Source organism: Pseudochaenichthys georgianus, chromosome 8, assembly GCF_902827115.2.
Source record: "Pseudochaenichthys georgianus chromosome 8, fPseGeo1.2, whole genome shotgun sequence".
NCBI lineage: Eukaryota > Metazoa > Chordata > Actinopteri > Perciformes > Channichthyidae > Pseudochaenichthys > Pseudochaenichthys georgianus.
Window position 1 is genome coordinate 8,266,498 of NC_047510.2, and position 22,782 is coordinate 8,289,279.

The 22,782-nt window shown below is 42.8% G+C and overlaps 1 protein-coding gene across 5 annotated transcripts in view; it reads right to left on the reverse strand.

Annotated features, from left to right (window-relative positions):
* LOC117451610 (RNA binding protein fox-1 homolog 3-like) overlaps positions 1-22,782 on the reverse strand; it is a 480,467-nt gene that overhangs the window by 121,522 nt on the left and 336,163 nt on the right. For all 5 annotated transcript variants that reach the window (XM_071203963.1, XM_071203962.1, XM_071203959.1 and 2 more), the window contains exon 6: positions 881-990. In XM_071203963.1, coding sequence (XP_071060064.1) covers positions 881-990 — 110 coding nt within the window. The remainder of the gene's footprint in view (positions 1-880; positions 991-22,782) is intronic.

Genomic DNA, 22,782 nt, shown 5'->3' on the forward strand with positions numbered 1-22,782 from the left:
AGGAAGAAAGCAAGCCGTCAAAGCAAATTTGCTTTGTGGCCAAATGGTAGAACTACAAAGACACATCTGTAAATCAAATTTGTTTAGCTAACTCAACTACCAGTACGAACACTTTATTTAAATCATAAGGGTCTTACAGTTGTAAAATGCGCTTAAAGCCAATTCAAGGGTTATTTTCAAATGAGACAAATAAAGGTATTCTGATTCTGACGAGAGCAGGAGATCAGAGCGGGGGCTTAAGGGAAACTCAAGAGAGCATGCTCTATATTGGCCCAGATACAGTCGCTCCATGTTGGACTTCATTCGCCACTGAGCAACTCTAATAGTGTTGAACAGGGCCCTGCATCCAAGGCTGTATCAAGTTCTCTTTTTACATCCAGGGTGAGAAGAGGTGCTGCAGAACACGCAGCACGAATAAAGGCCTTTTCAAACATTAAACATGTCACAGTAGAGGCACAGCATACAAATATGAAACCAGAAAATGAGCATTGTTTGTCCTCTTTAATAATTTAGCCGGCCTTTTCTCAGTGTACCAGATTAAACTGGGAAGAAACAAATCCAAACACCTAACTTCACCTTTGTTTTTATGGCCGGAGATCACACATCTTTTGTTTCTCCTCACATGGGACTTTCCTACCTGAAGCCGGAAAGAGATATGAAATAAGACGCTAAAATGTGGCTGGGTTCTGTAGTCTCACATCCACAGCCGAGGACTGTCACATCCTGTATAACTCCAACCAACACATGGCAACAAAGCGGGCATCAAAAGCAGCCTATTAGAGAGGCTGGGGAATTCTGCACCTGAAGCCTGTTTGGGGTTCAGCAGCACTGCATGAAAGTCTTCTGACAAAATTGAGGTAAGTGTGCCTGCTGCTCTTACCAGTCTTGTAAAGAGGGGCACTCCCAAATGCCAGAGGTGATCGTTCAGCAGTCCGCTATACACCACGTTCCCGAAGACAGCAATGTTTCCTGACTTACACAACGTGTTTCCTGCGGGGACACAGAGAAAACACAAGCATTGAAGCGGAGAGGAAGCGGCCAGAGGGGCAATTGTATGCACTCTGAGACAAAAAAAAAGGCAAATTCAATCAAGGGAAATCATTGCACCGGAAGAGAAATAATAGAGAAGGCATCATTGATTGTTATAAATATTGATTTCCGAGGTTTATTGACCTTTCATGTAATGTCAGATACATATGTGTAGCTCATATACAATCAATACAGTTACACAACCGAGCACTGCTGATCCAAAACACACTGTGGCTTCCAATGTCTAAATTACCAAATGAGGTGTACTATGAAGAAGACATCTCGAGAACCTGTCTGAAAGAAAAATATGTCAAAGTGTCGACTTGTAAGCGCTTCATCATAACATAAAAGGCATCAAATAGATGAGGGGAAAAAGGGTTAGAGAAAGAAAATGGTAAATCTTATTTCACACATTTGATCACAATCATACGGAACCCCCTGGGGACATGGAGAAGAACAAAAAATTATTTGAAAAAAATATATATATATGTTTTGCGAGATCTCGCAAAACTTTAGCACAATGTACTTCCTGGTCAGTTCGGCTGCTACGGCAACACAGAAACCACAACAATGGAGCGGTTCATTGATTTTACTTTGAGCTTGGCCTTAAATATAAAGACATAACATCAGTGCTTGGCAATAGGCACAGGTTTCACATAAGTGAAGACACCTCAAGAGAACACTCAGAGCGAGGGGACATGCACGTTCCTCTGAGCTGAGTTATTGACAGATTCAAATTTCGCGGATCACAGATAGGACCTTGAGAATACCTGATTGGTATTTGGAAAGCTCCTCATTAAATACTTTATCGCCTCCAAGATTGAGCCCCATTACGTTTTTTTTTAAATTGCAGAGCACCGTTGAACCGCCATTGTTGTTGTATCGACGAGGCTATTGTTCCAGTATTTAATTTGTTTTCATTTTCCTTATATCCAGACATGGATGTGTATTGCATTTGGGTCCCCTGTTACAGTGACCATGTTAGGCCTGTTCCTACAACATGTCCCTGGTGTGAAGTACACAGTAGTCCAAGATGCCATCATTGATATCCTGTAAGCTTTTTTACTACAGACATCTGTTTATATCCAAAAAACAATGATGGAACATGACAAGGACACGTAGAATACTTTGAAGTGCAAGTCATGGTTTGCTTTCCTGTCAACGAAAACCTAGGAACCACTTTTACATTTTTGTTGAAATGTTCAAAGTTGTTCAAAAGTCAGGGTGTGAACCGTAAAATAACCTTCATGTTAGTGGAAAAGGGCTATTAGTGTTTATTGCACAAATGCTCCCTTTTCTGACCAACATGTCGGCTGTAATCTAATCCAAAAAAACAAGTAAGCTGTTTCTCCCTGTTTTTTGTATCCATGCAGCTCTCAAACAGCTTCAGTGTGTCGAGCTGTGGCGTTTATACCGGTTTATATGGCTTGTTTGTTAAAGGCAATTAATCATTAATCAATTAATGTATGTGCTTATCTTAAACCCTTCTTGTAACCACATTGAATACTGTTGTCATATTTCAAGAGTGGATTTCTTGTCATTTTCATTTTGCCTGGATCAGAACTCAAGTTACAGTTTAACGTTGGCTCTCAGAGGCTTTCCAAGTCAAATCAAAGGTTACAAAAACATATAAGCTGCACATAAACACAATAACACTGGCATCCTGTCAAGCATACTGCTGTGAAATGCAAAGCTTTCTGTGTACAGCAAGTCATGTCCACAGCACACAGTTCACCCTCACATAGACACTCTTAATTAGCTCACATGCCACACACATGCATGCCCGTCACACACACACACACACACACATACACACACGTCCCCAAGAGTGTGATGTAGTGCACGCTGACGTCCTCATGTATGTGATGAATGCAGCTTATGGAGGAGGCAGCACAGAAACACAGGTCCCCATTGTAATTCCTGCACAAAGGAACGCTGCAAAGGCACACCAGAGGTGGAGTGAAGCAGTGCTGACACGCAGCACATGCATTATTTAAAAACAAAAGTAAAAAATGCCCATTAAAGTGTCAGTGGTGCTTTCGGCAGTGCTGGCTTGGGCGCGGTGTGCGTATTACTGTTATTAATGGGCCAGGCGTGGGGGGCATTGCTTCGGTGTGATTGCTCTGCTGCTATCCGCGGTTCAAGCCTCCCACTTTTCTTCTGTGTGTGTGGAAGAAGAACAGATGAAGAGCGCGATACAGACGGAGACGGAGAGACGCGGCGAGACCCCGAGTGCACAGTCAATGAGCTCCTACAACTAATATCATTCCACATTATTGAATGCATATTAAGGCAAGAGAGACCTCGTCAGACGAATAGGAGCAGCAGTGCTTATATCAAATTCTGATACGCCGTCACAGCCATGTCTAAAAAATGCCGGGAATGTAGTCAGCACATTGGGAAAATAAGTGCACACCGTTTTTATTTTCAGTTTAAGATCAAGGGGCTATACATTACCGCTACTGACACAGCAGAATGAGGTCATTGTGCATGTTGTAATTACAGCTGCTGCTGCTGCTGCGTAGAGGAAAAAAGAGGGTGTACACTTTTGATCAAACAGTATTGGAAAATGTTGAATACATGAGTGGGAATAAATAAACGCAACAAAAGGATGATTTGGTGTTTGTTATGATCAATTCCAGAGCAGTTGAAATCAATGCAGCGGATGCTATCACTGTTTGCACACACATCCCTGACCTATTCCTCCACCAACCGTTTGGTATGGTATTATTGATGGTGTTTACATGCAGCGAACATAGCATATCCTCAAACTCTCCATATATGCATGCCGAACATGTCACATGGAAGAGACAGCTTCATCGCCTTGTAAAGTCCGCGGAGCTGTAAAACCGGGCGCTTTTTTATGTATATTTCTTTCTGTATTAAAAATGGATTCTGCTCCATATTTGCATCAGCGCTAGCTTTTCCATAGCGTCTACAGTGATGACATGTTGCTTATTGGCTCTGGATGAGCTGTAGATAATCTTGGTTGTTTTGGTTGTTAATCCCGCGTTTTTAGGCCCCCTCTCAGCAGTTGGAGCCGTTCTCTCATCTGCAGACTCGACATCATGAGCCCAACCTCTGATGAATTATTAATTGTGTGATTAAAGTGTGCGTGTGATGCTGGTGTGTGTGGCTTCTAAGGAAGGGAATGCGACCTGCAGTCTACTTTGCATTATCTTCCACTTTTTGGGGGAGAATTTCAGAATAAGGCCTTAACCGGCGGGTATCAAATGATTTAATACCCAAATCATCCGCCATGTAGAGAAGCTGCAAGAGTAGAGGAAGGGAAGGAGATGGTGTTGTTTTATGGAATCAGTGAAGCTTGTTTGATTCTGTCTCTTTTTCATATTGTTTGGCTGCAAGTCAGATGTTTTAGTGCAGACATTCATGGAGCTTATTTAAGGTAGATGCTGTTATTTATATATTTATTTTGCTCATACGTTATTCTGAATGACAATATTCAACCTTCAACCTTAGAATATTTTTAAAGTTTTCAAAAAGGAATGAATAAATACTATACTGCAACACACAAGGTATTTATGTCTATATTTGAGTATTAGATAAATATAATTGAAACAATACAAGCTGTCAGTGTATAGTATGTGTTGTTAAAAATGCATTGCTCTGCCTCTATTGGACTCCTTTGTTTTACTAACACTATTTACTTCTATTGGCTAGCGCTCCAACACATTGTAAGCAATAGGCTAAGGGGCGGGACATCTCTAAGTGGTTGACCAATCACTACAGAGCCAGCCAGCTAACCAATCAGAGCAGACTGGGCCCTGGTTTCAGACAGAGGGTGAAAAGAGGTGCTGCGAGATGGTGATGAAAATGATCGATGTTAACTTGTGTGAATTAGATATGATGTTGGAGATGTTTAGGAGAGTGTGTCAGAAAGTTTTGAGCATGTTTGACATAGTAACGGTATTTAAAAAATATTAAACTGTCGGCAACAATAGATGCCATTTTCGCGGGCTTCAGCCGCGCCTGGGTAAGGGTGACCTGAGCGAAGGCTCGCAGGCAGGTTAGCTGCTGCGCACGGGTAATATGTTTTGTTTACCTGAGTGAAGTCTTGCAGGCACATTGCCTTGTTTTTTGTTTATTAACATTGACAGTGTATTTTTGTGATCTCCATAATATCTTATATTTGGTAAAGATAGATATATTGATAGAAAGTATTATTTGATAGCGTTATGTGTTTATATTGACTATGTTGAATTTCTCCTTGAGATACAGTAATTGACTGTGACAGACGGATAACTTAAATGGAGAAATGTGATGTTTGTAAAGTACAGCTATTTGAATGTAACTGTGTACTTTGAATTTTGAATAAGAAGCATTCCAGATGATCAACCGGATCCTGTGTATAATTATTGCTGCTGCACTTTTCTGTTTTCTACAGAAATCATTTATTGTTGCTGTGGTACCCAAGCTTTTGGGACCCGTAACACATTTTTTTGTGCAGCTGAGTATCAAGAACTGTGCTTCAAATAGTGATAGGATTAATTGTAGTGCTCCACCTGTATACATGTATGTTTGTATGTTACAAAAGTACAGTTGGGTGATGACACCCAACTGTACCTCAGGATCAACCCTACCTCCTCTGCAGCCCTGTCTTCACCCACACTCACTGCCTGCCTGGAGGAGATACAGGCGTGGATGAAGCAAAACTTCCTGAAACTCAACAGCTCCAAGACCGAAGCCATTATAGTTGGCACCCCACACCAGGTTCGGTCATCCACCATCACCACCATCACCTTCTCCGGCCAGGACATTACCCTCTCCTCAATAGTCACCAACCTGGGTGTTAAAATAGACGCCCATCTGACCTTTGAGCCCCACATTAAACAGCTGTGCAAGAACTCCTTTTATCACCTCAGGAACATCGCCAAACTCCGCCCCACACTCAACTCCGCCCCACACTCACTCTGTCTGATGCCGAAAAGCTGGTCCATGCCTTTGTCTCCTCCAGGCTGGACTACTGCAATGCACTCCTCATCGGGATCCCTAACAAAAGCATCCAAAAGCTCCAGTACATTCAGAACAACGCTGCTAGGATCCTGATGAGGGTGCACAAATATGATCACATCACCCCCATCCTTAAAGCACTACAATGGCTACCCGTGGAACTGAGGATCGAATTCAAGGTCTCCGTCCTCACCCACCAATGTGTCCATGGAACTGCCCCTCCCTACCTCAAGGAACTCCTCACCCCCCATACCTCCTTGCGGACCACCCGTTCCAGCAACTCCAATTTCCTCAAACCCCCCAGGACTAAGCTCCGTACTATGGGAGACCGGGCCTTCTGCTCGGCTGCTCCCAGCCTGTGGAATGCTCTCCCCGACCAAATGAGAGCACCACAGACCGTGGAGGCTTTTAAAAAAGGCCTCAAAACCCATCTCTTCAAAAGAGCATTTGCCTAGACCTTTTTATCACCCTTTTATTTATTTTTTATTTATTTCTATTGCTTTTTTATTAATTCTACCGTGTTGTGTAATGTTTATTTATACTGTTCATGCTCACTACTTGTAGCACTTCGGGATTTGAATTAAAATATGAAGTGCTTTATAAATGGAACCCATTATTATTATTATTATTATTATGTTAATTTGAGTAAAGTTCCATTGTGATTGACATAATTGTTGTTTTCTATGGTTGCCAATTGACCCACAGTCAATGGTTCATGAACAGTTCATGTACATGAACAGTTCATGAACAGTTCATAGCCAGCCATTGAATTATATTCAGTGACTGGGTATGAACTGTTCATGAAGTTGTTATGAACAGTTCTTGATATGTTCTTGGTTGAAAACTGAATATCCCTGAAAACTCCATTTCATGAATTGTTCATGAACCTGCCTAAAACCATATTCCATGAATTGTTCCTGAACCATTCCAGCACAGGAGTTTCATGAGTAGTTCATGAACTGCCCTAGTGCCAATTAATGTTCATGACAATTTCATGAACAGTTCATCAACTTTGTTATGAGCTGTTCATGAATATGGTTCACTGATATTCCATGAACTTTTCATGACAAGTTCATGAACAGTTCACTATCATCTCACTGGGGAGCACAGGCAGTATGATACAAATAAAGAGCTTTTGAAACATTGAAGCATGTAAATACGTCACAAGAGAGGCGCACATAAATGTGAACCTGAACATTTGCAAAATAAGGCATCTTTAAACAACTTAATGTTCAGAGAGGCAGATTTGCTTTGAAGAAAATGTTAACGTAAGGACTAAATTGCAAAGACATTTTATTGGCCAGGATTTTTTCATTATTGCAGATGTATTCAAAATGAACTGGAAGTCAAAGTTTCATCACCATGTACATGTGAAAAACAAATATGACCATTAAAGTTACACGATATTGAAGCAGATAAATGACCCAATGAATTGATTGACAGAAGTTATTTATGTTAATACTTGATTCATCATCATTTGAACTTAGTGTAGACACTATAGGTGACTGTGGTTATTCATATACATATGTGTGTATGTGTGTGTGCTCTCCGGCCCCCTCCCCTGGCTCTGCCTCTGGAGGTGGGTCGCTTTAAGCATTCAAACTCGACAATGAGCAGCTCATTTCTAGCAACGAGGCACATTGCTGCAATGCAATAAGGGAAAACAACACTTTTAATAATTCAGGCCCTGAGACTGAGAGGGGGGTGGGTGGGTGTGTACGTGTGTGAGGTGGAGTGGGGGGAAGACGTCTTAAAGTACCGCAGAATGGCTCATTTAGCTCCTGCTACGCATTATTAAAGTTGTATCGAACCCCCCTCCTGGGTCTTTCCCAAAGTTTTTCTTTTTTTGTTCTCATTTTCCTTTCCTCTTTCCCCCAAAGCCTGCGAGGTAACCAATAACAGCTAGCAACATTTATAAACGACACAGTATCCTGCACCTTAGAGGAGGTAAACAATGGTGTAGCTCTTAATCTCTTTCTTCCTGCCCTCCCCGCTCACCAGTCCTCCGGTCCGAAATGTGTCAGCGCTTTATCCTGTTTGAGCCGTAACACGGAGAGCCCCTCGCCGTCCAGATTATCTTCTGCCTGAGCTAAGCCCACGATGCATAACACATGTGGGGAATGAACCTCGTATGGAATCAAATGGAGTAATAAAACCGTGTTCTCCGTGGCACTGATGGACGCATGATGGTACTGTTAAGGACGTGTTCAAAGGTACCACAAATTGCCTCTGAGCCTGATGGCAGTTTACCCGGCAAAGAGAGTGGATGGATACAAAATAGAGAAAAGGGATCAAGCTCAAATGCAGATGTGCTTATTATATGTTCTTATCCTGCGGAAATAAAACTTCAATGGGTCAATCTGATCAGTAAAAACAACCAGCAGATTCTATTAACTCCAATATGCCCCCCTTTTCTCTTTTCCCCTCTAAAGTCACCATCATCTTCATCCCCACTGACACAGTATCATATTAGAAAGTATGTCTCACGGTGTTTCCGTTCCTAATTGAAGCCTCATGATGTTTACACTGAGTGAAATATTTAACACAACATGTTTTTTTTGGATGCATCACTCCATCAAAGGAACATTTCCCAGATGTTTTGAGCATCATTTGACTCAAAGTCTCTCTTGACATCAGACCAGAGTCAGTAAATATCTAGTGTATGAGAGGTATACACAGAACTAATCCTGCACATCCGTCCTAATAGGCTGATAAAAGCTCTAAAATGTAATCAATTATTTCAAATCAGCATTGGTCAAGCTTTGTACACGGCTGTTATTCTATGTGAAAACTTGACATTTCAGAGATACCGTGCAAGGTTTTCAGCCGGCAGCAACAAATTATAATTATTATAATTTATGATTACTGCTTACATTGCACAATACAATAAGGGAAAAAGTAAAAGGCCTATTAAAACGTCTATTTAGGATATATAAACCATAAACTGCTGCAGAGATCTTAAATCAAAGTCCACTGAGCTCGGGAGACGCAGAGACAGAAGACAGGAGGTCAGGAGAGGTGGGGAAGGCAGAAGATGTCAAGATGCGTTATGATTGGCTGATATATTGGCCTTTTATTATGAGAGATCAGCGTCGTCAAGTCAGTGTTGTTCACTTCTCAAACGATAGATATGAAACTGTCTGTAGTATGTGACACTAATTCATGCAACGTGTTGATCAGAGTCCAGACTGATACTAATATTCAGTAGTTATGTACACAGCACCGTGAGATGTGACTTGCATTTCACCCATGATAGTACTAGGAGCAGTGGGCAGCTATAATACAGCGACTGGGGAGAAGTGTGAGGGGGGGGTGGGGCTATGCTTAAGCACCATGGCAGTGCCAAGGAGGTAAACTGTCACCTCACCAAGTACCAGTCCATACTTCTCACTTTGGTCTACTCAGGGACTTGAACCGGCAACCCTCCAGCTCTCAAGCAGAAGTCGGATAGTTAAAGCTCAGTTAAAAGAACATCTCTACACTTTGGGGCTTTGTGTTAATGCGGCGTTTGAATATTGGCGCCACTCCCATGTCTCATGGGGAAAACTATAGTTTGGTATGAAGCTAAGCCATCATCACATTATATTTGGTTTGTTTGAAACATGCTCGCCGTTCCCCCATAATCCAAGTCTTACACTATGCAGACAGGAGTGCAGTCATTTGTATTTGCTCATAGCAAGAACAAAAAAACAACGTGAGACTATTCCTTTAGAGAGGACATGCTCATCTTCAGGATCATATTTGTATTTAGTGCCTCTCCTGTCACATGTCTCCTTGCTTTAATGTTCAAAAAGATCTTAATGTTTCTCATACTGCCTGCTGCAGCACCTCTTTTCACCCTCTGTCTGAAACCAGAGCCCAGTCTGCTCTGATTGGTTAGCTGGCCAGCTCTGTTGTATTTGGTCAACCGCTTAGAGATGTCCCGCCTCTTTGCCTGTCACTACACTGTGATGGAGCGCTACCCAACAGAAGCACACGTGTTATGTAGTGATGTCACTATGTTACAGAAGTAAACAAATGACTTGAATCAAGGCTTTCAGGCCGGGGGAGTGTGTGGGAGAGAAACTCCCCCTGGAGGGATCTTTTGGATTGTAGCCGTTGCAGACCATGGACATGCACACAAACCTGTAAACATACTACAGGAAGTTGGAAAAGCCCAAAAAGTGGGGTGTGTTTCAGATTCTATCATCCAGGCATATTGAAAAGCTGAGCAGTGCTTTGCTAGTAACCTTTTTAAGACTCTTATGCTGTGTTAAAGGCATATGGGAAGGATGATAGGAATGGAGAAGATCTCCATGTTAATGACTAGCGAGCGTTTATCCAAGATGGTTGCATGATTATATGTATATGTGAGGATTAAAATATTGAGCATTGACAATATAACATCCTATCAATTAATTTATAGGCAGCTTTGTATGAGTATTAAAGGGGGATGTCCATATACTCCTATTCTTCATTTATGATCTTTAAGCAGTTCCTCATTATTAAGTGCCACGTTGGATCTATCTTCCAATCGTAATCACGAGTTTGATGTTGACGTTAATACTATTTAAAAGTCGGAAAATTGTAATAACGATAACTCCGTCATGACATGAACATGCCATTAAAGTCAGGAAGGAATCTCATGAATATCAATTGACTTTATGGACGTGCAATAGGTCTATTGTAAGCTAGACAAAACTGAAATGTATTTACCATGACTCATTGAAAACCATGCTCCAGAAAGCCGTTAGTACCTGAGTAAAAGTATGTGAAGAAAAAGCAAACACTTTGAGCTTTTGTGCTGTTTTCAGTAGCTGCTAAGAGCTGAGTGTGAAGATAAAATGTAATGCCGACACAGCCCTGACAGTGTTTTTGCATGTCTGGTTGGTTTCGGTGGATTTTAAAAGATAACACAATTGACAAACAGCTTTTGATGCGAGTTGATGAGAGGCCTTGCACATCAAAGCCGTATCAGTGCAGCCACCCAGCTTCCGTCAGACGAACAGTCAGCCAGCTGCTTCGTCTCCCGCCGAGTGTCAGACTCTGACGCTCTTCCTGCTTCTGCCATCCAAAGCTGACTAAAAACAGACCCCGTTTCCTCAAAGCTATGCAAATTAGCCACGTTGCCTTTTTGTTGTTTGCTAAGCCGCTGGGCTGATTAGGGCCAGTTCTATCTACATAATGTATACATCCATACGTTCATACAGTAACAGCGAAACTCCCCATGGGGGTTTCTCGATGGTCTTCCCTTGTTCAAGCCTGCTATAGAGTGCCCTAGTGACGCATCCTAAAACCCGGAAGTAAGTTAGCATTTTACCACTTCCGGTTCCTTCTACAAAAAACAATACCATTTCTGCATAGGATTTTGGAAAATAGCTCGAAATAAGGTCTGTGGTTGACACAAATTGAAGAGACAGATCACGTGCCCAAGCCTAGTACATAAACAAAGGTTTTCCCAGTTCTGTATCTGTCTCTTTCTTCGCTCCCTTCATTGGACTCTATCTCTACAAGAAGTGACTCTTTGCTTTCTTTAATCACTCCTCATTAGTGCACGGGCCCGTACACTAACACTGGAAGATAAATAAGTAATCTACACTTTTCACCGTTCACTGGCCGTGTGGCTGCAGGGACTGGGTGGTGTGCCGGGTTGGGGGTGAACGTGGTAAAGTGACTGGAGGTAGCGCTGTGACCGCTCCTGTTGCTAATGAGAAGCAGCGGGAATGAAGAGGAAGCAGAATGACAGGAGGAGGGGATTTTACACTCATTATAATAATAATAATTATTGGTAAAGTGTTTTGTTGTGGAATCATACTAAAAACAGCAAACCTCTTTGCCACAGTCATTTCCATGGCTTCTTATCATTATCTCTTCATTATCATTATCGCCATTACGATCGGTCACGGCATTATTATCCTAATTGTTCTCGGCATCATCGCAACATTCCGCGGCTAATGACAACCTCGAGATGAGGAGGAAAGGGGGCTTTTTAATGCAGAGATAAATAATGCAAATGAAAAACGACCAATGAAAAATGCCTCAACTGCCCATCTGGCTGTAAAATGTTCTGGAGAAAGAGGCGAGGGGATGGAAACCAAAAGCCGTTTTGATGTCTCAGTCTGGATGTACGCTGGCACAGAGCGAGGGCCTCGGGATTCCATCAGACTATTGATTGTTACCAACGCTTGAGTCCTGCTTTACTACCCTTATAAACAATCTCTCTGTCAAGCACACTATAGGGCAACAAATGATTTTATTTCATAGATTTTTGGATTTGACTGATGAATTATTCATCAACGCTCTATCCTTGGTCGGGAGAGGGTGTTGAAAAGGACAAAGAAAGTTCAAAATGGATCGTACACAAGCCTGGTGTACATGAACGGTTTCTCTTCTAAAAGCTTCTTTTTTTTCTTCACCATCCTACATCAGCCCTGCTTTGTCAACATCAGCTGAGTGAGAACTCCCAGGGGCCGACAAATCTCCTGTAATCTGCCAGACCTCCCCTCCATGTCCGGTGCTGTTGTTTTCCTGTATCCTTCTAAGTGTTATTGAGTCTACAAACTCTGAAAAATTGTTATCAATTTGGACCCAGTCCAGCACCTGTGAAACACAGAATGGCTGATTCTCTCTGCCCATGTTGTTGCGTTGCACACTTTAGTGGCACACACTCATAGCCCAGATGTTGCGCGATAATGTGACAGTAAAACTAAAAGAAAGATGGATGTGGCGCGGTAAAGATTTCACAGCTCATATTTTGTGATATTTTCAGTTTTGTAAGGTGTTAAACTGCAGAGGTCAATTGCTGCTCTCTGATTGGTTTGGTTGGAGGTGTGTCTTTGTTTGTGTTGGGGGTTTGATGTCCTTGTTAACGGCGGTTGACGTCTGTTTGTTTAAGATCTCTGGAAGCCACAGGTGGACGGCATGAGTAATCTCGCATTGGAAAACACTGGGCTGCAGCAGCCGCTCATACTGGGGGAAGCTGAGTGGGGTCTATACAATATCAAAGCAGATCGATCAGTCTGACCTCATAGAATATCCACGCTTAGTAGCCGGGCGGGGTTAAACCCAGACAAGAGTGGAAAACAAACACTTCACAACAGTCAGATTTTCTGACAGAATGCGTTTTCTCCTCTTACAATAAAAGTACATAATAACGCAGCTACTTGGTGCATGCAAAAGCACCAGCTGGAGCTGAAATTACCTTTAATGCCATTCTCTCTTGTCTAAGAGATAGAGGCTGAATAATGTAGCGGCGTTAGCTCACTTCCTGAAAAAATGCCAAAATGACAGGGGATGATGATTGTTGCATCGCGCCTGGCATTTGTGTTGTATCCAGTATCGGACCAAGGCACTCTCAATTGCACCCTGGAGGCTGGAGCCTGCTAACTGAAGAGAAACCAGGTCAACTGATAGGGGAATTGTGTTGTTATCTTTATATGTGCATGCTGCAGATACAGTGGCAGAGCTCTCGCTAGCTGCTCGCAACATTTTACAAAGCAATCAGGGCCTGTTATCGACGCATGGGTAGCAGGGCTAAACTACAGTAATCCACTTCATGTTTGCTAATGAATCGCCATTTAGGGACGCAGCTCAATTGTGCACAAGGCTGAAGGCGGGGCCAACAGTTTGGTGAATTCACATTTGATGGGGGGGGGGTGCGAGCAGCAAGCCTCCCAGACTTGACATCCCATCATGAGGGGGGGCCGCTGGCTGGGCTTGCTGGCAATGCAGAGTCTGTTTGTTGTGCATCCATCAACCCCGGTGTCCTGCCCAGGAGCCGATCGATAGCCAACACAAAAGCTCATTGATGACAGACAGCTCTTGACAAACATATAGCATTTTTTCTGTCTAGTATAGCAATAATCTCCAAGGTCACCGTGAGTCGTTGAACAGCGGTGCCTAGGACAGGAGCCGTTCATACCAAGTCGTCTCTGTCTTCCCACACGGTGGGAACAAAAAGGCCTGATGCTTTTTAAGTCAGCGCTGAAAGCTCTTGGCACATTGTTAGGCAGCTGTACACAAAGAGAATGATAGCACACATACTTAACAAGTGGAGAAGCTGGCCTGACATGTCACTGACTGACAGTAACCCCCCCCAAGGACACATAACTAACCCCACACTTAATCGCATAATGGAAGGCCAAATTATGGGGTATTCTTGGTCAGCGTGAGCTCAAATGCATACATAATACAGATAATGCTTATATATGAGGAATCTTAATGCTGCTTCTTGCATCAGTTAGTTTGTGTGACAGCTGAGAAGATGGACAGCAGCACATACTCACACTCTCACTACAGGTGTGTTAGGGCACCGACTTGGAGTTATAATAGGAGGGCCAAGACTCCCCCCGCAGGCCATCATGCCAGCTGGCCGGACTGAGTGTGAGTGATGCCCGAGCGAGGCAGCCCCATTAGGGAAGTGCTGGTGGTGAGTGCAGGATAGCTCAGGTAATTAAAGCCAAACCAAAGCAGGCAGACGAGGCGGGGGCTCCCAGATTTATGTGGCAGAATAATGCACATACTCGCCGTCCGAAGGCCTCCCTCACTTACAAACAGTCTCGAGAGGCATTAGCTTCCTCACCACTCTGATGCAGCCTATTACTCCCGCTCTCTCCATCTTGTTCTGCGTTTAGCGGTTTTGTTTTGGACCCCGGATCCACTTCGCTGTCCTATCACATAAAACATCCACATCTTTGATGATTAAAACTAGATTTAGATCTTCTATTATTAGGAAACCACATGCTGGTGAAAAGCTTTCTGCTGATTGGCGCACACAGTTTGATTGGGGATGTCTGTTTGAATAATGGACATGGCACAAGCCTTGTGTCCAACATTTCATGTACATAGGGCCGTTTATATATTGGCCGCCATTTAATGGTGACAGGCCGGCATAATGGGGAGCCCCTGATTAAACAACTTCAAAAATATTTTATAAAAATACTGCCATGTCCACAAAATTGTTGGGTGTATTTCCATTAGTGACAATGGGAAAATGTCACAAAATATGTAAGCACATATTCAAACATTACTTAAAAAGCATATATAAAGGCATTTACTATTTTTAAATAGTTTTTTTTTGTTTTTGTTGAATAGTTGATTCATACAGCTTTTTGCTCATGTTTTGCTACTTTGCTCAATGTATAACTTTTAACTGATTCACATTGGTTATATCATTTTTTGTTTGGTTTAGTAAGGAATTATGTTTCTTTATTTTTAAAAGTGCTACATAAATACAGTTTCTTATTATATTATTATCTATTGCGCCTGATTTCTGTGTAAACCTTTATACACCAATACCTTTATGGTGTAAACCTGATTGACAACACATCTGTTCACACAGGATTCAATATGTTTAAGCTTCCAATACTTTCTGACTCGAACACCCTAACAATACAACATTCCTCCAAGATCACTGAAACTGTTTTTAGAAAGTGTAACCACTGCTGGTCATTAACTCTCAGCTGATCGGGATCGCTTGTCCTCTTTGTGAACTCTCACCCTCACATGTCAGGGGACTGTGCTGGATCTCTGCTCTGACTCGTAGTGACAAAAAGCTCAAAGTGGAGCTTGGTTAAGTGCAGCTGTGATGTTTGCCGCACCTTGTCACATTCTCCTGACACCCATTAACATGATGTTCAACATTTTGTAAAATGATAACAACGTGTCTAGAGTGCTAGATACAGTTCTGAAGTCAGCACTGTCAAGAAACTGTCAGAATAAAATCTGAGAGATGAAGCGCTCACAGGAAACCGACCACACTCGGTGTCAAGGTTTTTGGTCGATCACACCTGTCAGCCTGCACATCAGTTGCCTATGTGGCTCCTTGTTAGCTGACTGATGATGTGAATAGCTTCGGACTACCTGCTGCTGTGGATGGGCTTATTTCTGAGCATGGCATAAGCCAGCCTCGCTGATCACATGTGATGCAGAATGGATCAGCTCGGATACTCAAACAGAGAGCTGAGATCAGGGGTGACTGAGTGACTGTAAGGTAGCATGCAGTCAATCCAACCTCTCGTCAGATCACATTTCGTTCCCATCTCCACAGATAGATAAGATAGCCTTGACACACAGACGTATCAGATGGACAATGCTTAGATCGTCAAACAGAAAAACAGATCAGCGGGAGAGAATGAGAGACGGGCGGCCCCGGTCCTCTGGAGGCAGAGCCAATGAGCAAAAAGCCAGATGGGCAGACAAGCATAGAGTAAATCATGGAGAAGCTCCTCAATGCCGGAGCAGTATGGAGAATGGCAGCGCGGGTTGGGAAGAGTTAGCCGCAGTGTGCACCAGCTAGCATTATCAATGCTGACAGGCAGACAACCCGTTTATAGGGAAAGGGAAAAAAGCATCAAGAAAATCCTGCTCTTGTCTATCCCCAATTGAATTACTGCCATGATCCAAAGATGGGAGGGGTGAGGTGGTGCGAGGAGGGAGGGGTGTTCGGGATAATATTCTTTGACGAGAGGGGCCGCTACCAGGGCTCACATCTCACAACTTTGCCCATCTATTTTTATTTGTTCCTCGTACTTCTAGTTAATGCAGTGCTGCAGCCTACAAAATGGAGAAAGGGGAGGGAAGGGGGGAAGAAAGGGGGAAAGAGGGGGCAACGAGATGCACTGCTGGGAGGGAGCGGGGCGTAGATCGCATGACCCCTGCGATGTTGTTGGAATACTAATGTCACCAAAGTTCCCCAGTAAAAGATTTGAAGGAAGAAAGTGCACAGAGAAGTGTAGAAGGGAAACACATACACAACACACAGGTACACACACATGCACGTGCATTGGCGCGTGCACAACATCCACCAGATCCCCAAACTCACGGGCTAGAGGAGATGATGAAATCTCACGAAAGCCGAAGGGAGAACTGTCGGCCAAACGAGACCCTTTGGGGTTCCGTCACGATGACAGGAATTTGGATAAGACGCTGGTCCAGCAGCAGTTTATCCAAACACACTCTCTAATCACTGAGCCAGAGGACATATTGGACATGAACATGACATGATGCAAACACCACTACCTTACATGATTATTCTAAATGCATTAAACCTTGGGTCTTGTAGTGTTGGCAATCGTTTCTGTCAGTTGTACTAACATTGTTTTCAGCAAGCTTACTACAACAGGTTTTCTCAGAACTCAACACTTTAGCCAAGTTTACTTCAGGCGGTCAAACCAGAAGAAGGGTCAAATAAATGATGGCAAAAATCTAGTATTGCTCCCTCTTGGTCGGTTAATTGGTTGATTTGGTCGTCTACTATTTAAGGTATAGTAGCTTTTTTCATGCTTAATGACTGATTTAAAAGGTCTGTATGAGCAAATCTATAGAAAACACACACTTTAAAGTGTTGCTTTTGCATGATTCTGCATAAACCAGATGTGTTGTTCAAATCAACAAATCGACAAGTAATCAAAACCATTTACGTTTGACAGCCCTACCGGAAGCAGTATGCAGGAATCAGCGGTACCGCCATTGGGCTAGGTGTTGTGCAACTGCAATGTTTAGACAAATTATCTTTGGAAGGTAAAATGTTGTTAATAATCTGTCATTATACAGCGTTGGAACTAGGGTTGTCCACTCTTAGTCAACCAATTTGGCACTTTGGTCTTTGATAGTCTAGGATTTAATAAGTGAGTATTTTAAAGCTTTTTACTAGCTGAATGACTTATTTAATGAGCAAATAGCAAACATGCAATTAAAAGTTCTGCTTTTGATTCAGTCTTTCTGCAAAATTCTAGATAAATTCAACTAATCACTACGTCATGAAACAGTATTTATAATAGCCTACTATCTTAAGTCAAAGACAGTGTGTAGTGTGCATGAATCAGTGGGACTGGCAGTGAGTTTTCCTTTGCTTTGCAGTCAGCCATATCTGCCCCTAAACACTAGAGTGCCAGTGTTTTAGCTCTCAGAGACTGATGCTCCAGCAGAAATTGTTGTATTACTGCCTATACTTTCCCTCACTCGTCAGTGTGCAGGAAATATAAAAATGATGCATAAGTATCAAGGATTTACTGTCACATACAGTGCTGCTGTCATCACACCGAGGTGCATCATGATGATATACGCCTCCTATCCTCCATTTCTACTGAATGTCTTTCTAACTCTGCATTAACCCAAATCCCCGGCTGGCACTGGGAGGCATCAGTGGGGGTTGGAAGGTGGGATATTTCCTCAGTTACACCTGCCTATTACACTGGCTACTCAACTTAACGGCACTCCCAGGCACCCCGAGCCTCTTGGAGAAGATCATTTTCTTGACAAAATGCTCGACTCAGGAAGCTATTCTGCAATATGTTCAGAACACCCGTACATAAGTGTGTTTTGGTTGAAAAACTAAAGTCAGTTTTCAGTTTCAGTCTACAAAATGGATCTCAGTATTATCCATTTATTCCACTCAACACCTCAGTTGGTGACACAGTTTGAAATATGTAACAATAACAAGGCTGTTTCAAATTGCGAGGGAACGTTGTAAAATGCATTAACGACATACAAACATTTGACCACTCGGACGATGTGACATTAAAACAAAGCACCTAACTCATTCATTAGGACATACCATTTGGAATGAGCCAATTGAACACATGCTGCTTGGCTAATTCCACACATTTCTGTCCACCATTGATTTCATTTGACCATTATTGTCCGAGGTTGTGACCAAAATTAGATGCAGCCTGGCTAATTATCTGACAGTCGGCAGCTAATTATCCGGCTGTAGTGAGACAGGGAAACAGGAGAGAGAGAGAGAAACCTCCAGCGACCTCTCTCAAACTAGCCATCCACTCAGGCTAGAGACCACAGCAACGATGGGGATCCGGATGAGTGATTCCACTTAAGATCTGAAGCAGGTTCCTCGAGAGCGAAATGAAGCTGAAGGTAAATCCCAACCAGGCCCCAGAAAATTACACAATAAGCCAGGAGACAAAAAAAAAAGGAAAAGGCTTGATGCTCGGCCTGATTCATCCGATGAAAATGATTTCCATCATTCACCTGACGGCAGGAGGACTCGGCAGACAGAGCCAGCAGACCGTAACACACACTGTGTAGTCACTCAGCCAAACAAATGACTGGAAGATCATGCATAATAGCAAATTAGCTCTGATGCTACTACCCGTGGATCAGAGGCTGTTTGGTTATTTTCTTTGGCAGAGAGTCACGAGGGGATGTCAGCATTGATGTTGAGGCATGAGGGGAAATGGAAGGGGGGAAGATAATGTTGGAAGACAACTACTGAGGTCAGGGGTCAGGAAGACGGACCATTCCTCAGATACGTTAATTACCCAAGAGGCTACATCCAGCCTGCTGCTCACACACAGGGATGAGCTTCAGTGCACACATGACACACGCATGCACCAGGACACAATAACATATTTCATGGAACTGTCCTAACTGTGATGGATCTCTAACAGTAAGTCCACTTACGTTGAACACAGAAAAAATGTGTTATTCATCGACTGAATATAACACACATTCTCTGGTCCCAGCTTCTGAATGCGAAGATGTGCTCCTTTTTTTCTACCTTATATCATATCAACTTTAATATATTTCAGTTTTGGACCTAATGATTACCATACTTTCTTTAACCTGTTAAGCCCCAAGCCTGTTTTTCAGGTCTCAGGCTCGGAAAATGACATTCCCAGAACAAATGACTATATCTTCACTTCTAAAAGGGGTAAATTAATAATCTTTTTCTCAAAGCAATGATAAACCTGTGAGTTGGATGTAGAAAAGTCAGAATCAATATAGACGTTTTTATTTTAAAGTACATTCAGATTGAACATAATTATAATTATAGTTTCCGTCCAAATAAAACCCATTATTTATAGTGAAAATCACCCTTGACTGATGGGATAGTAGACATCAAAGATTTAGGAATCCAAACTATAACATATAATAAGTACCCTGTATCAAGATTGATGCAAAACAAGTGAAATATGACCTTTTTAGAGAGGTTTAGAAAAAGAAAACCCACCTCTGGGGTCATTTGGGTGGATTTGCCATATCTCTGGAACCCATTGGTCGATTTGGGTGATTGACACCTCTTTTGAACCGTGAGAGCCAATATAATTGAGGGGGAGTTCCTAAATCCACCTACACATTACCATTGAGGAGTGAGAGTGATGCGCACGCAGTTTGCCCAAACCGAAAGCTACGTTACGCTCTGAAAACTGAAAATAGGCTTATTGCCATATGATGATGAATTATCAGTAATCATTTCAAAGTGACACAGAGACATTGGATTAACCTTCAGCAGCGTTTGTATGCGTTTTAATGCCATTGAACACAACTTCTGATCAGAAAACAGCAAAGGTAAGACATATTTTAGGGAGTTAGGGAGGCTGTGGCTCAGTGGATAGTGTGCTGGACTTCGAAACAGGGCATAGCAAGTTTGAGTCCCACTGCAGTCAGCATGTCGTTGTGTCCCTGGGCAAGACACTTCACCCCAAATTGCTCCTCCGGGGATTATCCACAGTACTGAATGTATGTAAGTCGCTTTGGATAAAAGTGTCTAACAAATGACATGTAATGTAATGTATTTGCCATTTTGGCCCCGTAAAGTGAAGTTGTGTGTTGTCTTTGCTTGCCTTTGCTGCCGTGAGTCACACAGTGGTGATACGTATACCATTGGAATCTGTGGAATCTCAGCTTTCATATGATATCTAGTTTGTGCAGATCCGATGAAGTATAAAATATAGCTACCGTGAGTTATGTGCTAAGTGCGTTAGCCCTCTTTCGCTTAGTGCTAATTCAGAGGCTCGGCGTTAGAGTTGTGTTTTGTTTCGGTACAAATTGTTCATATCGTCAGTTAGCTGAGTTTTTTCCCGTTAAGTGGGTATGACACATTAATATGTTGTTAAATGTTAAGAATCCCTGAGACACAGTTTTGCCGCGGGGGCATGGGGTTTAACAGGTGAAAGGTCACATGTCATGCTTTTCCGGTTATTGCCCGCCCCCTTGTGTGTTATGAAGGTTTTTATGCATGTAAACGGTCTGCAGAGTCAAAACCCTCAAAGTACACCATGTAGCGAGTAAAACTCTAAAACAGAAAATACCTCCCCAAAACGCCTCGTTGGAGATACGTCACTGTCCATTTGATTCTTCCGGGTACATCATGATGTCATGTCGTCCCCGGAACGAAATGGACCAATCCGTGGAGCCGTTACGTTACGTCCGCGGAGCCGTTACGTTAAGCCCCCGCTGATTGGTGCAAATTGACAAATCCACGGACTTCCTCACACACTCAGTGCAGGCAGTTCAGCTGATTTCTCCTCCCTGGCTGCAGGCTAATAACAGACAGTGTGGGATCGCGGCGAAATTGGTCCCGACCAATCGGAGCACACTGGGCTCACAGGGAGGGGGGGGCAAGAGCTGCAACGAGCCGTTTAGTGGAGAGAGTGAATACTGCTGAATACACATACTTTACAGAGATGCTGTCTGCGAAACCAATGTGAGTTTGGAAAATTGCACAGTATAAATCTATTCTAGTAGACCTCAACAATGGAATTATGATCAGTGGAAATGGCCATGACATGGGACCTTTAACTAAAAACCAAGAGGTGATTTCATTAGACTTTGTTTGGGGACATCTTGTATAAATAATGGTTAGTTTGACCTGAGGATAGTACGAGAGAAAATCTTCTGGTGTGACCTTAATGGGAAGTGTCTTATTGGTAGCATAACTGTCTGAGGAGCATGAACATCTGAAGAAAATGTAATGACAACGTGACGTGCAGTCATAAAGACAAAAGTTGCTCAGGACCAAAGCGTTGTAGCGAATGACTGACCTACATTACTATCATCAGGGTCCCTCAGTTATTAAGTGGACCATATTACTAACCAAGTCAGCAGAGGCAGCAGTACTGACAGCCGCCCTTATATTTCTCTGCTGATATTGCCTCATACCCTCACTGAAAATTGCTTAACAGTGTAACGTATGCAGCGTCCCGGCTCGAGATGGCCAATCTGGGCAGCTGCTATATTGAGAGTTGTTGCGTTATGACTCTGCAGAGTGTAAACAGCAGTCTGTGTGTGTGTGTGTGTGTGTGTGTGTGTGTGTGTGTGTGTGTGTGTGTGTGTGTGTGTGTGTGTGTGTGTGTGTGTGTGTGTGTGTGTGTGTGTGTGTGTGTGTGTGTGTGTGTGTGTGTGTGTGTGTGTGATTGAAAGCTTCGGAAGCACACCTGCTCTGCTTGGACCAGCAGTGTCTCTGGACCTCATATCCCATTCAGGCGAGGCTCCTGTGCGGAACAGGAGCATATGGTGTAAAAAAATATAGTTTTTCCTTCCTTTGTGCCACTGTTTTACAGAAGGCCCATATGCCCTCAGTGCTCACAGGAAAGCTGTTCCTTCTTCTTCTTACCCACAGCACTTTGCCCCTGTCTGTCTCAGCCGCCTTATCCGTGATGACTTTGGTGCTGCTCATCCTCTGACATATGAATATAGACACCCCAGGAGGCAAACTGAGCTGAATGAAGCATATTCACTGTACGACTTGAATTTATTTCAAACGCAAGTGTCTTTTGGTGTTTTATTCTGTGAGATAATACTAAAAATGAGCAAATGCAAATATAACATTATATTGTGTCTGAATAAGACAACATTCAGAATTGAGAATACAAGAATGTCTCGCTACAGCAATTCAGTAGGAGTTTGTTTAAGACGAGGAGGCAGTGGATTATTTCTGCATGCAATTTTAGGATTGTTGCTCCTATGTGCTATTCACTATTGATATGTTTTCTCATTGATGCAGAGATTTGGGTTGAGGGAGCGCCTCCACTTTGGAGGAACACCTGTTTCAGCCTGCCTCCA